Genomic DNA, 17,354 nt, shown 5'->3' with positions numbered 1-17,354 from the left:
CTTCTTTCATTCAATGACGAAACTAATCCTGCATCTGGTTTAGGTGCCGCACACCGATATTGTGCTTTGTGTCTGTAAATGGACTTCAGGTTTAAACAGAAGCCAGACTAGGTGGAAGCTTTTTGTCGGCTGCTTTTTTCTCTTTCTCTCTCTTAAGCTCAGCACGCAGTTTAAGGCAGTATGAATGAGTAAATAAATAAATATATAAATAAAAAGAAAGAATTCTCTGAGGAAGCGCATGTGAATGCGAACATGAGAGAGTGAGAGTGAGAAAGAGAGAGGAGGAGGAGGAGGAGCAGCAGTCAGGGAGAGCGGGCACAAAAGAAAAGACAGAAAGAACACAAAGATACCGGATGAAAAAAGGAGTCACAAAGGATACAGAGACTACAACAAAAGCATAGGAGTGAAGGATAGAGACACAAGACAGGCAACAGAAGGAACAAGAGAAGCGTCAACTACGGCGGAGACCAGAGCGAGGGATAGAAAGAGAGAGAAAGAAATGGGCCAGCTCTCCCCTGCAAGGCACACCCTGGCATTCAGCCGTATAGAGGAGAGCAGGAGAAACGTTGAAAGAGAGAGAACAGTATTTGTCAAGAACTGAGGAAACCGAGGCGTCTGTGCTGCGTCAAGGAAAAGAGACAGAGAGACGGCGACGTGGTAAAGGAAGTGACTTTTAGGAATCAACTGTGATATGTAAATGCCAACTTTTGCTATCATCTCAGGCCCTTTTGCTCGCGTTGTGTCATCATTGCGAGAGGATATGAATATGTATCGTCTGATTGCTTAGATAAACATCAGTGCGCCGATGATTTACTGATGTCTGGATCTGGAAGAACAGGGGAAGAGCTTCATTGTGCAGCACAGGCACACACTGTTCCACAAGTACTTAAAGATATGTTTTACTGGTGTCTGCTACCATAAAAACAGACTGAATTATGGGGAAGACAGTGTTTCTTTTAGTATAGCTGGGAGTGATGGAAAAACTGAATTGTATTTTAGGCTATTATAGTTTTTGTATGTGTTTGGGCCAAAGATTTTGATGTTTGCATCAAATTAAATTTACAAAAGTGATTTTATAGACGTACACTGCCCTCCAAACGTTTGGAAATGCCCTACACTGTAAAAAATAAAAAACACAATTTGTTGAGTCAGCTTAAAATAATTTGTTACCCTGCTGCCTTAAAATTTTAAGTTCAGTCAACACAAATAAGTTTAGTCAACTTGAAATGTTAAGTAACAACTTAGATATTTGTGTTTGCTAAACTTAACAGATGGGTAAGTAACCCAGCTGCCTTAAAATTTTAAGTTGATTCAAATCAAATATCTAAGTTGTCACTTAGTATAATTTAACATTTCAAGTTGAATAAACTTTTTTTGAGTTGACTGAACTTAAAATTTTAAGACAGCCAGGTTACAAATTTGACTCAACAAATTGTTTTTTACAGTGTGGAAAAGTGGGGTTTTGGACAATATTGGCATGAATCCTTTTTAATTTGTGATGATTTTGCACTGATAAGGGACAACACAAACTACAAAAATATATTTTATTACATAAACAGTTTATACACAGAAAAAACTTACATTTTCGATTCATCAAAATATCCACCATTAGCAGCTATTACAGCTCTGCATAATCTGGGCCTAAATTCATTATATTCTAAACTTAATTGGCAATCAATCGTTGAAGCTATTAAGGAGTGCTGACCCAAAAATCTTTTAAAAACCTGGGCCAAATTTAAACCAGTAACCAGTCATCACAGCTGGCAAAGAGGCATGTCTGACTTTGACATGTATGTATTGCCATTATTATGTAATCAAAATGAAAATTATTATTGTTGGTCTTCATTGCTAATGTCAAGTTACTTTAATGTATTTGCACCAAAAAATGATAAGGGTTTATGCTGATATTGTCCAAAACCACACTTTGCCAGGGGTGTTTCCAAACATTTGGAGGGCAGTGTAAATGCAAGTAAAGTTCCTGCTTTAAATTTCAAATAACTTATGAAAATAAAATGCCAAAAAATTAGTGAAATAATCTTCCAACGTCATTCAGTGTAACAGATATATTTATGTAAAAATCAAGAAATATTCTTATTTTGATCTGCACTGTAAAAAATAAAAAAACACAATTTGTTGAGTCAGCTTAAAATAATTTGTTACCCTGCTGCCTTAAAATGTTAAGTTCAGTCAACTACAATAAGTTTAGTCAATTTGAAATGTTAAGTTGTACTAAGTAAAAACTTAGATATTTGTGATTGATAAATTTTACAGATGGGTAAGTAACCTGGCTGCCTTTAAAAAATTTTTAAGTTGATTCAAATCAAATATCTAAGTTGTCACTTAGTATAATTTAACATTTCAAGTTGAATAAACTTTTTTTGAGTTGACTGAACTTAAAATTTTAAGGCAGCCTGGTTACAAATTATTTTAAGTTGACTCAACAAATTGTTTTTTACAGTGTGTACTTATTTAAATCTTTTTTAAGAAAAAGTGATACTATATTTTATTTTTAAATAAGTAAAAATGTTTTGTTGAGAAATGGGTAAAACATAGTGAATAGAAGGATAGAGATAAAGATTAAAAATGATGATTAATTTGTATTTGGGGGCTGAACTGAGATCCTGAAAGAGTCTTTTAATGTCCCCGTATAATTAGGGCTGCACAATTAATCGAATTTCTAATCATGATTACAATTACAGTTGCCACAATAATGTAATCGTTCAAAGTCACAATTACAAAAAAAAATAATAATAATAAAAAAAAAAAATAATAAAAATACACTTACATTATTCTGCTTTCTTAAGATGTGTCTGTGTGAGAAAGTGTGTATTTTTTCTACAGTTTTCTTAAGTTTTTTTTCCTCATTGTTTTAATTTTTGCATTTAATTTTTTTAATTTTAAAATTTACATTTTTTTTATATTTAAAGTAGAAGCAATATATAAAAATTTGACATGCAGTTTCTTCAAACAGTGGTATAAAGCTATTCAAAACATAATTTAATGTAAATTGTGATAATCGTAAATAATAATCGCACTTACAATTTCAAGGGAATAATCGACAATTATAATTTTTATCATAATAGTGCAGCCCTACTAATAATTGTTGTTTTTAATATGCCTGACGATGTTTTAGCAGATGAACTGTTGTTATGCTGAATGATATTTTAGTTGGTGTCTCAAAATGTATGATAATCATAATTTATTGTGAAAAAATAAAATTAATATATTTAATATGATTATTCATATACACTGCTGTTCAAAATTTTGCCATTGGTACAATTTTTTTATGTTTTTAAATGAATCTGCTCATCAAGGCTGCCTTTATTTGATCAGAACTACAGAAAAAACTGTAATATTGTAAAAATATTATCGCAATTTAAACTAATGGGTTTGTTTTTTAATATACTTTAAAATATAATTTATTTCTGTGATTCAAAGCTAAATTTTCAGCATCTTCATTCCAGTCTTCAGTGTCACATGATCCTTCAGAAATCATTTTAATATGCTGATTTGTTATCAATGTTCAGCACAGTTGTGCTGCTTAATATTTTTTTGGAACCTGTGATTCTTTTTTCAGGATTCTTTGATGAAAAAAGTTTAATAGTTTTAAAGTTTAATAGTGCAGTATTCCTTTTAAAAGCACATCTTTTCAAAATATGTTTTTACTATCACTTTTTATCACTTCAACACATCCTTGCTTAATAAAAATATTAATTTCTGTCCAAAAAAAAAGAAGGAAAACAATTACTGACCCCAAACTTTAAACAGTATTGTTAAAAAAGATTACTATTTTAAATAAATGCTGTTCTTTTTAACATTTTATTCATAAAAGAATTCTGAAAAAACTTTGACAGGTTCCAAAAAATATTGGAACTGTTTACAACATTGATAATAAATCAGCATATCAGAATGATTTCTGAAGGATCATGTGACACTAAAGACTGGAATAATGAAGCTGAAAATGCAGCTTTGCATCACAGAAATAAATTATATTTTAAAGTATTTTAAAATAAAAAAAACAATCAAATAAAATCAAATAACTGCGGTCTTGATGAGCATAAGAAACTTCTTTAAAAAACATTAAAACTCATACTGATCCCAAACTTTAGGATGGCAGTGTATCTAAAAATATATTACATATTTTAGTATTTTTGTGAAAAAAAAAAATCATGAAAGTCCAGGATTCTTTGATGACGAAAAAGCATTTATTTAAAATATGTATTGAAATATCTTTTGTAAAAATCTGCATTGAATTTTGGTTAAAAGAAGCTATCTTAGGAAGTCGTGTACCAGCTTTCTCAAACTTAAGAAAGTATTTTTGCTTTTTTTTTTTTTTTCAGAAATGGCAGCAGTGAGTCTGACATCAACAGGATGTGAGGTCATGAGAATAAACTGCAGTGCTCAATGTTAAAGGTGTACACCTCAGGCTTCATTGATGTGACCGTTGCTTCCGGAAGAGACGGCACGAATGTTTTCTTTTGCTTTCGCCTCTCACCATTAATGCCTGTGATGACGAATTTCATAAATGTCACTAACAAGTGTTAGTTTATTCATTTGCCACCCAGCATTAGTCACAGTGCGTGTTTGAGTGCTGGAATGACGCTGACACTCTCTCTTGTCTCGGTCTGTACAGTTGTGCTTCATCGTCTTTGGCTCCCCATAAAAAAAAAAAAAAATCTCATTCAGCCACTCCATGATTTTTCTATAAATATCGAACACGCTGGTCTCAGGAGAGAAATCTAATCTATTTTATCAAGTGCTTGCAACTAGGTAACAGAAGATCGGATTTCTATTCAACTTGGATTTTTAGCATGTACATGAAAAGCTTGTTTCAAATCAAACAAGAGACTCTGATGATTCATATGAAACTTGCTATGACATTTAACATCCATTAACAAGCTTGAAATTACACTTTCTTTCACTAGATTTTTTCTTTTGTCCTTTACTTTGTATTTACAGTGACTTTCACCTTTTAAAGTCATGTAATTTCAGTCCTGTAGCTCATTTCTAAAGGTGCAGTCACATTTATTGTTGTTCAGGGAATTTTCATGAGCAAATAACAGTAATTTCAAGTCATCACCTTTATGTAGTGCTTCACACTATCATAACAGCTTCTGTAGTAATATTCAACTCTATTTAAACTATAATAAGGAAAATAATAGAATCAGTGATGCAGGCTTCTTCAAATATGAGGCAAATAAACGACAATAGTGTAAACGACAATAGTCGAAAATAGTAATTTTCCAGCTCAAATCAGTTTAATCTTGATATACACTACCAGTCAAAAGTTTTTGAACAGTAAAATCTTTAATGTTTTTTAAAAGAATCTCTTCTGCTCACCAAGCCTGCATTTATTTGATCCAAAGAACAGAATTTTTGAAATATTTTTACTGTTTAAAATAACATTTTTTTATTTGAATATATTTTAAAATGTCATTTATTCCTGTGATTTCAAAGCTGAATTTTTAGCATCATTACTCCAGTCGCATGATCCTTCAGATATCATTGTAATATTTTGAATTGCTGCTCAAAATACATTTATTATTATTATTATTATGTTGAAAATAGCTGACTAGAATTTTTTCAGGTTTCTTTGATGAATAGGAAGTCAGAAGAACAGCATTTATTTAAAATAAAAATCTTTTGTAACATGATAAATGTCTTCATCATCACTTTTGATCAATTTAAAGCATCCTTGATAAATGAAAGCATTAATTTCTATCATTTCTTTCCCAAAAAAGCTTTTGAATGGTATAGTATATAATGTTACAAAAGCTTTTTTATTTCTGATAAATGCTGATCTTTGGATTTTTCTATTCATTGAAGAATTCTGAAAAAACTCTGTTTTAAATATTGATAATAGTAATAATTTTGAAGGATTATGTGACACAGAAGATCGGAGAAACGATGACGAAAATTTTGCTTTGATCACAGGAATAAATTACATTTTAAAATATATTCAAATAGAAAGCAGTTATTTTAATCAAATAGATCAAATAAATGCAGGCTTGGTGAGCAGAAGAGATTTAAAAAAAACAAAAAACTTAAAAATTTTAGTGTTCAAAAACTTTTGACTGGTAATGCAGTTCAATAACTGTGTAAAGTTCAGTTAAAAAATGTTAAAAATCAGCTATAAGCTGCTCTACAAAAGGCATATTATTATCTTTTTTTAATATGAAGCTGTGCGATTATGAATTTTGCGTCAGGGCAAAAATATTTTCCCATCGCAAGGTATTGCCATTGTTTTTTGTCTGTGAAATAGTGATAATTTGTACATTCATTGATTTAAACTGATAATGTTGCAACTCATCTTGTTGTTACAGCACTCCCTGTTCACCTTTACACCTTTACAATAAAATTGGGAAGAAAACAATCAGATTCTGTCTTAGTAGTATCCATATCTCTTACGTAGTGACAGGCAGCAGTTTAGCCTTTAGAAAGGTTAGTTTTCCTCATATGACCAGGCCATTAGTATTGATAAAGCAGTCATGTACTGAAGGATGTTCTTCATGGTTTTTAATGGCTTCTCAGACTTCAAACTCACTACTAAACCCCCTTTAAAATTGTATGAAATCAAGATCCATCTTCGCCTTAACTCACCTTTTTAGCAGTTTCTCTATTATGGAACATCTACTGCTTTTTCGTCTATTTTTCCGCATTTTTTGTCATAATCTTTAAGGTTCTGGTCTGAAGGAGAGGGACCGGGCAGACAGGGAAACCTAATCCATCTTTTCTGTCCCAGAGGCATTGTGGGAGATGAAGTCAAGCGCACTGCGAGTGAAGCTGTCAGCGGCAGTGATGCGTGAAGCGGAAAGCGGGATCTGTTTTTCTGCAGTTCATGGTTTACATAGAATCAGAAGCCAGCCGAGCTTTGCTTATTCCTTGCCCCTCTCACGTACACGCTCGGCTGTTTAGGTGTCCGACTAGAGGAGTTAGAAGGCAAGACCTGCGAGACGTTATTGTGTCGTAAATCAGATTCTTGTATGGATCATGTGAATTAAAGCAAAAGCTGGTTTATTTCACCTTTGGGAAACATTCATTTTGCAGATGCACAGATGCTAACCTGAAACACTATAAAATATCCATGCTAGCTATTGGTCAAGCTTCTGTCTATAGGCCCGAACAGAATTAGTCATGTCGTAAATGCTCTTTCTGGTTGGGTCAGATAAAAAAAGTCTACCACTGAAATTGCAGCAAGGTCAATGTAAATTGTTATTATTTTCTTTCCATGTCGTTTTCCATGTTGTTAATCATATATAATTTTTTTTCCTCAGTGATGCGCAAAGAAGATATTTTTAGTCCTTAAAAATTAATGGGGTCCAATATTGTTTTTGGGGTGTGAGATATATATCGTCTAGCATAGAGTGTTTTCACGACGTGTCATCAGTCGGCCATATTGGTGGCACTGAACATAATGCCACCGAATGAGACTCATATTTTGCTGATTATTGCTGCTGAAAATGGTCAATTATTGTCATGTTTTGGGCTGCACTAATCGTTTGGACCAGGAAAAACATTTGGAGTACTATAGACTGCCAAAAGCTATAACAAATCAAGGTGAAGAGTGCAAAAAACTGTCTGAGGAACAAAAGACGTTTGAGGTTGGCCAAACTGAACCAGGATTTCCAGGGCAAGAATCTTGACAACATTCATGTTTGTTCTTATCATTTCCAGTCAGATATGTGAAATATTTGGCTAATATCTTAATTAATACTGCTTGTATGTATCTTTACCACCTATTAATTTTAGTTTGTCAAAATATTGTGCCCTTTCCTGTTTACTAAGTCCTTCTGTATGATTCAGCAGCTTCCACACGTTTTTTTCCGTGGTTTAGACAGCATAAATTAGCAGAACTTAGAAATTAGCGTATTCAGTAGTACATTTACCATGCAATCCATTCTGTTGTTTACATCCAAGTATAGTCAATATGGCCACACATCCGGGTAATGTAAATGCAAACCCTCTAAAATATCATAATTGTTATTTAAACTATATGTGATTTTTTTTTTTTTTTTTGGAGCATTATGAGTATATCGCAAAAACAGAACAAAATCTCACCCAGAGTGTGTGCGCATACACTATGACAGTCCAGTAAACAAGAAGTTAGTATTAATTGACTTACATTTTAGACACAAGTTCCTCTCTTTGCTCTATTTCGTCAACTAAATAAGATTCAAAACAACAGCAGTACTGTTTTGCATCTCTGAACTGCACAGAATGGTATTACGTTACTGAATCAATCAGCCGTTTGAAAGAATCAGTTAAATGAATGACTCAAAGGCTCACTCATACAGTGATTTTCATACAGTGGCAATTCTAGGTTTATATTTAAAGTATATTTTCCCTATTTTCCCAAAATCATTTTAAATATCACTGCACTGCACGTTAACTGCATTAAACAGTCTATGTAAATGCATCTAAATGCCCCTTCAGATCCAGATTCTGTGCCAACTCTGCATTGAAAACACAAATTTTATTGATACTGATTTCATTTGATTGGTAACAGCCCTATAGTGTCTTACTATTTAAATGTACTGGTACCGTTTAAATTTGATTGGCATACATTTAATTAGGTTTGAAAAAAAATTGGACTTAAAAAGGTAAAAATGCTCATAAAAGGTAAAAATCAATTGAAACTTTTGTTTAAAAGGTTCACCTGCAAACTAATTGCTGGACAAATTATGAAGAATATCCCCAGATAGCACATGTATGTCTGCAAGATGTCTGTTAAAGATCACTTGATCTGGAAAGCATCTGCTGTGTGCAAACATCTAACAGACATCTGTAAGATTACATCTATTCTAAATCATAAACATCTTAAAGAAATCTAATAGACGTCTATTTGACATCTGATAGGAAACTTCTTATAGATGTATTGCAGATGAGCAAACAACCTAAAAAATATGTCTTCCAAATGTCTTGCAGACGTTTCTGTGATACAGAAAAGTATGTGTGCTATCAGGGTCTCCAGATGTACGTCTGCCAGATGTCTGTTAAAGATCACTTGATCTGGAAATTATCTGCTATGTACAAACTTGCAGATGAGCAAACAGCCTAAAAAATATGTCTTCCAAATGTAAATGTAGACGTCAAACAGATGTCTCTGTGATGTATGTGTACTATCAGAGTCAAAAGCTTTGGAAGTCAGCTTTCCACGACAGTCCTAAACCTGACAAAATACCAGCGCAATAACGTTCACCAAAATATTGTCTAATTATCGCTATGAACAAAATTCCAGAAAATAAATTTTTCATTATTGTACACCAGTAGTGGAGACAAAAACCTTCTTTAAAATTAAAATTCTGTCATTGTTTTCTCACTTTCCCACTTTTCATGTTTTTGTCAATACATGAAATGTCAATGGGGTCCAAAACAACTTTTAAAAACCAGCGACTTTTATTATATCTTCAGAAGAAAGAAAGTCATACAGGTTTGGAACGACATGAAAGTGAGAAAATAATGACAGAATTTTGGGTGAACTGTTCCTTTAAATGTGCTTGATGTTATATAAAACAGCACGTAGATTGTCCGATCCACGCACACAGACATTCATTGATTATGGAAGTGTGTGATAACAGCACTGACCTGCTTGTTCATTTGAGTGGAATGTTGGTGGAGGCGCTTTAGGGGTCATTGGTAGTGTGGGCCATAGCGAAATGGACCACTGCAGTGAGGAAACTGCCAATTGTAGAGCGGCGGCATCACAAACGGTGCGCTCTTTAATAGAACAGCTGATAAAATCAAGCCTATTAAAAACAAACCCTTCTTTTCACTCCTAAGGGGAAACACGCAGCTCTGCTTGAAACACTGTGTGTTTACAGTATCCTGAGTACACACAAAGGGCATCTGAGCTGTGGCTTTTTGATAATGTCAAATAAAACCTTCCTTGGGTTGTTTTCCTAAACAGACGTGGTCCCTTTAAAAAGGTCAGACTGACAGAGAAAACAACTAAGCTGGAGTTTCAGTGTTTAGAGAAGGGGGAATACTGAACTGGAGGAGCGTTTGGTGCGAATCTTGCTAACGTAATTGCAGTCTTGATTGCTACAAGGAGCCTCTGTGTCCCCTTTAGCGCATACACCTCCACCCCACCCCCACCGTCTCTCTCCCCGGGGATATGTGTGGTGATTTTAGCAGATATCCAGCCCTGCAGACAGTGGAAGTGTGACTGAAACACATTTATGTAGTCTCAAGACCAAGGCGAGCTCAAAAAATCTATCTGTGGTTTCCCCCAAAGCCCTGTCTGCTCATGAACTTGTCTCTACTTTACTAAAACATTGAAGTTCAGTCGTCACTGATGATGCATTTGACACTGTGGTGACCAGACGTGCCTATTTTTTGGCCTTTCCCGTGGCTGGAGCTGTCCTTGGAAATGTCCCTGTTAAAAACAAGAATATTCAAAAACCTATTAGGCTTGCTGGAAAGACAGAATATTCTATTTATACCCTATGATTCTACGAGAGGTCCCATATTTATTTTTTTATCAGTCTCAGTTTCTCTTATTTATTTGATTATTACTATTGATTGCTTGTAGTGGCTTTATATAGCAATTCAGTGCTGCGCTGTCGGCACTCACACATTGTTTTGGATGCATGCTTATGTCACGATCAGTTTTAGTTTTATATTGTTCAGTAGTAGGGAATTGTTCATGCTGATTTCATGTATTTTTACATTTATATAAGAAATGTATTTGTATTTACATGTTAGAGATACCTTTGCCATCATCCAGTGCTGTTTTAAAGGGCTAGTTCACCCAAAAAATGAAAATTACATCATGATTTACTCACCCTCAAGTCATCTTAGGTATACATGACTTTCTTCTTTCAGACAAATACAATCAGAGTTATATTAAAAAATATCTGGGCTGTTCCAAGGTTTATAATGGCAGTGAATGGCTGTTGAGATTTTGAAGTCCAATAAAGTACATCCATCCATCATAAAAAGTACTCCACATAGCTCTGGATGGTTAATATAGGCCTTCTGAAGCAGTTTGTGTAAGTAAAAAATCCATATTTAAAACTTTAGAGACCCTAATCTCTAACTTCCGCTAACTGTCCACGAGTAAGTGACATTTCAGCTGATGACGTTGGAAGTAGGCGAACAGTGAAGTGCAGTGGAGAGAGAAAAACAAAACACCAGTCATAAATTAGTAGTACAAAATGAGGTTTTGTAAAGAAAAAATTTCAGAGGATTTCGATATAAGACAAGAGGAGACTGGTTTTCCTTTGCTGTAAACAAAACTTGGTTCTTGCGAGACTAGCATATTCTCACTGTAGCTTACGCTACATCTATATCCTACATCATATGCTGGCACACCACTCCCAGTTCAAAAGTTTTCACCCCTCGGCTCTTAATGCATGTTTTTTTCTTCTGGAGCATCAGTGAGTGTTCGAACCTTCTGTAATAGTTGCATACAAGTCCCAGTTGTTCTCAGTGTGAAAAGATGGATCTCAAATTAATACAGTCATTGGAAAGGATTCAAATACACAAAAATGTTGGAAAACCGAAGTATTTGTGGGACTTGAAGGATTTATAGGACAAACAAGGGACTCTTGATCAACTATCACTAAACAAAAAACACAGCTGTGGATCATTCAGGTTACAACACAGTGTTAAGACTCAAGGGGATGTAAACTTTTGAACTGGGTCATTTTTTATTATTTACTGTTGTGGAATATATGTACACATCTTTTATGTGAAATATCTTATCCAAGTAAGTACTAAATAAACAATAACATGCATTTTGTATGATCCCTCTTATTTTGGTAAAATAATTAGCATTTTTAATGATTCTGAAAGGGGGATGCAAACTTTTGACCTCAACTGTATGTATTTGTGTATTATATTATGGCTGGCTTATTTTAAACTTAACTTCATTGTTGTGAATGCTGACATACAATTTTCTGTGTCCTACAGCTGTGTGGATTGGGACAACAGGAAACTGACAGTAAAATTGGGGAAGTTCAGACAATACTGTTCCCTTGTGCTAATTTTTGTGGCAGATATTCATTTGGGATATGTGGTATGGCATGTGCTGTGAGAGAATGTATTCAGCAGCATTCAAAAGAGGGTTAACTGTGCAAATCAGGTGGAACAGAGCGACTGCAGTGTGAAAAATCTGCCGCAATCTTATTTCTCTCCCTGATTGGATAAACATCTAGCCTATGGCGCTGGGACTTGGTATGCAGGTCTCAGACAAAACTGTTTAAGTGGAGTGCAGATGTTGAAGGGCATGACGGTGTGTGAGCTGAATGTGTGTGTGTGGTTTCTGCTGGTGTGCAAATATAATAAGGAGAACAAACACGACTGGTTTTGGAACAGTGATTCCCAACCAGAGGTGTGTGTGTTGCAGGGGTTACTTGGAAATTCATAAGAAGAAGACGAATGAAGAAGAAGAAAAAACTATGATTTAAAACAAATTGATGATATGTTAGAATAATAGTATTAAAGGGATTAGTTCACTTCAAGAATAAACATTTCCCCAGTGTCATCCAAGATGTTCATGTCTTTTCTCAGTTGAAAAGAAATTGAGGGTTTTGAGGAAGACATTCCAACGTTTTTCTCCAAATAATGAACTAATCATTTAATAATGAGTTGTACATGTACAAGGTTTGGAAACACTGTATGTTCTTGGTTTGGCTCTGTATATTGGAAGTGTGTGTGCGACTAGCCTCTGCTTCTCTGTGGGAATGATGCTTCCCACCATCAGATCCAGGTGTCTTTCCGTTCCCTTCCCCCAGTCCGAGGCAGATGTATTCTGTGCAGTCATGGAGATAGTGCTTTTAGCACATCCATGATCAAAGAGCCTATACTTATGGCACAATAAGATCCCGCTAATAATCCACAATTACTTTCAGACACATGCTAGTGCCAATCAGAATCATACAAAAATAACTAACCACGACAAAGCACTTTAGATGCTGAGCTTTCAGCAATATGTAATTACGATACCATCGATTAAACGAGCCTACTTGTGTACGATGACAATAACGCCCTCATTGCCGTGAGCGTACATCGCGAGTTGTTAGTTTTGACATGCCGCTGTCTTTTTGGCTGTTTGTTCGGAACAGAAACGGGAAAACGAAAATCATCAAAGCCAGGTGGTTTTTCCATTAGCGTGCCTCAGTTAAGCTTCAAAGCTGAGAAGTCGGACTTGCTACGAGAAGGAAATATGAAAAGGGGAAAACTGACAATAACTGCAAGACTGTCAGACATGAGAGACATTTTCAGAGACGGGCCTGCTTAACTACTCACTTCAGGCTGAGGCAGTAGATCAGACGTTGCCTCAGCAGCCACTGAAGTTTCTCAGAATTGCAAAAACACAGGGAGAAGCAGCGTGAGGCTCATTATCATACAGCACATAAAGTGTATATTGGAAACTGCTGGCACTTACAGCTGCAGCTCTGACTCAATAATGAGCAAGTCCACATAGAACGGATCCATTTTTCCGATTTCTTTCTTCTGGGTTTTTTGTGGAAAGCCCATTTAGAAAGCAAGCACCCTGTAGCCTGTTAAATTGAGGGGACAAGTTTTAGCTGTTTAGCATGGTCCCATTAGCTTATACTGTAAATAAAGTATATGAGATTAATAAGATTTCAATAAGATATGAAGTCAGAATTGTGCGTTACAGGCCGAAACTCGCAATTCTGACTTTGTTTTCTCACGAATGCAAATTTGTATCTCACAATTCTGAATTTTTATTACAATTACAAGTTTATATCTCACAATTCTGACTTTTTTTTTCTCAGATTGCATGGTATAAACTTGCAATTGTGAATTATAAAATCAGAATTGCAAGATACAGGCGTAAACGCGCAATTCTGACTGTTTTTTCGCAAATATGAGTTTGTATATCACAATTCAGACTTTTTCTTGCAATTGCAAATTTATATCTCACAATTCTGACTTTTTTTCTCAAAAATTGCATGATATAAACTCACAATTCTGACTTTTTTCTCAAATTGCATGGTATGAACTCACAATTGCGAGTTATGAAGTCACAATTGTGGGACACAGGCCGAAACTCACAATTCTGACTGTTTTCTCGCAAATGCGAGTTTGTATCTCACAATTCTGACTTTTTCTTGCAATTGCAGGTTTATATCTCACAATTCTGCCTTTTTTTCCTCAAAACTGTATGATATAAACTCACAATTGCAAGTTATAAAGTCTTGCAATTCTGACTTTTTTTTTTTCTCAAATTTCATGGTATAAACTTGCAATTGTGAATTATAAAGCCAGAATTGCAAGATACAGGCATAAACGCGCAATTCTGACTGTTTCTTGCAATTGCAAGTTTATTTCTCACAATTCTGCCTTTTTTTCTCAAAAATTGCATGAAATTATCAGAATTGTGAGATAAAGGCCGAAATTCCCAATTCTGACTTTTTTTCTGGCAAATGCAAATTTGTATCTCACAATTCTGACTTTTTATCGCAATTACAAGTTTATTTCTCGCAATTATTACTTTTTTTCTCAGAATTGTTTATATCTCGCAATATAAACTATTTTTTTCTTAAACTGCATGGTATAAACTTGCAATTGCAAGTTATAAAGTCTGAATTGCAAGATACAGGCCCAAACACGCAATTCTGACTGTTTTCTCGCAAATGTGAGTTTGTATATCACAATTCAGACTTTTTCTTGCAATTGCAAGTTTATTTCTCTTCTTTTTTTCTCAAGGATTGCATGATATAAACTCATAGTGGTGAGTTATAAAGTCAAAATTGCAAGATACAAACTCACAATTCTAGCTTTTTTTCTCAAATTGCTTGGAATTATGAGATATAGGCCTAAACTCACAATTGTGGCTTTTTCTTGCAAATGCGAGTTTGTATCTCACAATTCTGACTGAAAATTTTGCAATTGCAAGTTCATATCTCGCAGTTCTGACTTTTTCTTAAAATTGCATATGAACTCACTATTGTTAGTTACAAAGTCAGAATTGCAAATTTATATCATGCAATTATGAGAAAAAAAAGTCTTAGTATCAGTATTGTCATGGTGTCGTTTTTCTTAATGACTTTTGTATTTTTTTGTTTTGTAAATTAGCCATTTTTGTCTAACATTCAAAACTCCAAAAAAAAAGTTCGTTGACGTGGTAATAGAAATTATGTAGAGAATAAATATACTTGTTTAGGTGGTTGAAGAGCTTCCCAGGCTGTTTCGAACACCTACAGAAAAACCCTAACGTAAATACTAACGTAAGCTGGGTCCTACTGCTCTAAAGTAAAGTAAATGTTCAGTCCTCCCTCAGGATTTATGTAATTAAGTCTTAAGCATCTAACTCTCTCTCTCTCTCTCTCTGTTCCTCTGTGTTGTTGTGTTTTGCAGTCTGTTCGCAGTACTCGCGGGGCGTGTTCGCCATTTTCGGCCTGTACGACAAGAGGTCGGTTCACACGCTAACGTCATTCTGCGGTGCGCTGCACATCTCCCTCATCACACCCAGTTTCCCCACAGAGGGTGAGAGCCAGTTTGTCCTACAGCTGCGGCCCTCCATCCGAGGCGCCCTTCTCAGCCTGCTAGACCACTACGACTGGAATCGTTTTGTCTTTCTCTACGATACCGACAGGGGTAAGACAATAAAACACACCCACTCACGCTAATACACAATAGTTATTAGTTATTATGAAGTTATTTTGCAGTAATCAGTTGTTCCACAAGGTGGCAAGACTGACCCGGGCTGTTGTTTCACATTAGAAAACTAAACTAAAGAGACAGAAAAACGACAACAAAATAGCAGAGATAGCAACAACAACAGACGCTCACACTGACAAGCACTTGTAAGCGAGAGGATATGAGACAGCTCAGCTTTAGTTTAAAAGACTTCAAAAATATTTGTTATCAGTCATAACTTACAGGGGAAAAATAGAGGAGACACTGGACTTGGATGAAGCTGTCTAGAGCGCATGTCGACTATCCGTGTTCACGCATAACATCAAATGGAGTATATTTTGAAAGGCTGAATGTTCGACTATACGCATGCACATACAAAAACTAAGTGTACTTTAGGCTTATGAAGTACATACTGGCTTGAATATTAAATGATGTACTGCATAATGTCTTAAAGGAACAGTTCACTAAAAATTAAAATGCTAGAAATCTGCTACTGTCATGTTGTTTCAAACCTGTATGACTTTCAATCTTCTATTTTTAAGAACAGAATCAGTCAGATTCAGCTCACCCAAAAATGAAAATTACCCTATGATTTACTCACCCTCAAGCCATCCTAGGTATATATGACTTTATTCTTTCAGACGAATACTCTTAGTTATATTAAAAAATGTCCTAGCTCTTCCAAGCTTTATAATGGCACTGAATGGGTGGTGTTATTGAATAATCCATCATAAGAAGTACTCCAGACGACTCCGGGGAGTTAATAAAGCAAATCAATTCGTTTTGGTAAGAAAAATATCCAAATGTAAACCTTTATAAACCATCTTCACTTCAGAAGGTCTTTATTAACCCCCCAAAGCCTTGTGGAGTATACTTTATGATGGATGGATGCACTTTTTTGGGCTTCAAAATCTTAACAGCCATTCACTGCCATTATAAAGCTTGAAAGAGCCAGGATATTTTTCAGTATAACTGAAATTAGAAAGCCATATACACCTGGCTTGGGTAAATAATGAGGTAATTTTCATTTTTGGGTGAACTATCCCTTTAAACAACTAATTTATTAAAAAGATAGGACTCAGAAGTAGAATCTGTCATTGCTAGTTCTCAAGTTTAACTTTTAAAGAGATCAAGGGCAGATGTCAAGACTTTCAGAAAATAGAGTTCCTGACATATGACTTCAGAGGATTTACAATATAGTCATATGGAGCGTATGAATAACTTTTTCACCTTTTTATGTTTCACAGAAGATAGAAAGTTATACAGGTTTGGATCAATGTGTGGGTGAGTTTACAATGTAAACTCTACTTTATTGGTTGTCTCGTAGAGTCATCTGACTAGAAATATTATTTCCATAGAGCGTGTTGTTAAAAGAGAGGTTTATTCTTTGGAGAGCAGGGTCAGCTCTTAAACTCTGTTACACTAATGAGAAGTTTGTTGGCTAGAAACACAGTCACTCTGTGTCTTTCTTACTTGTCTCTCTCTCCTATCCTCTCCATCAATGTCTTTTCTTTTCTTCGTCTTGCTCTGCTGTGCTAGACTGAGACTGTCCCTGGAGCCCCGGAGGTGAGCTGTGGCTTTAGCTCTGACACACTTCTGAAATGCACAGAGTTCCTTTGAAAGATGAGCACAATATCTTTCTGTCATCTGAGTTTGTAAAAATCATGAGTGCTCATTGCACAATATCCTATAAATAACATAAGTGATCTTTGTTGTCTTGTGCGTGTATAAGATGCGCTGCT

General features: G+C 35.0%; 1 protein-coding gene and 1 long non-coding RNA gene across 7 annotated transcripts in view; both read left to right on the top strand.

Moving 5' to 3' along the window:
* gria4b (glutamate receptor, ionotropic, AMPA 4b) overlaps window positions 1–17,354 on the top strand; it is a 118,304-nt gene that overhangs the window by 42,493 nt on the left and 58,457 nt on the right. For all 6 annotated transcript variants that reach the window (XM_051093949.1, XM_051093946.1, XM_051093950.1 and 3 more), the window contains exon 3: window positions 15,331–15,570. In XM_051093949.1, coding sequence (XP_050949906.1) covers window positions 15,331–15,570 — 240 coding nt within the window. The remainder of the gene's footprint in view (window positions 1–15,330; window positions 15,571–17,354) is intronic.
* LOC127153026 (uncharacterized) lies at window positions 218–6,373 on the top strand. The gene is made up of 2 exons (XR_007825162.1): window positions 218–882; window positions 4,341–6,373. It is a non-coding gene; the product is annotated as an uncharacterized LOC127153026 (long non-coding RNA).

This window comes from Labeo rohita, chromosome 21 (assembly GCF_022985175.1).
Source record: "Labeo rohita strain BAU-BD-2019 chromosome 21, IGBB_LRoh.1.0, whole genome shotgun sequence".
NCBI classification, from domain to species: Eukaryota; Metazoa; Chordata; class Actinopteri; order Cypriniformes; family Cyprinidae; genus Labeo; species Labeo rohita.
Note: the sequence above shows the minus strand (reverse complement) of the source record. Positions and strands in the feature narration are given on the sequence as shown.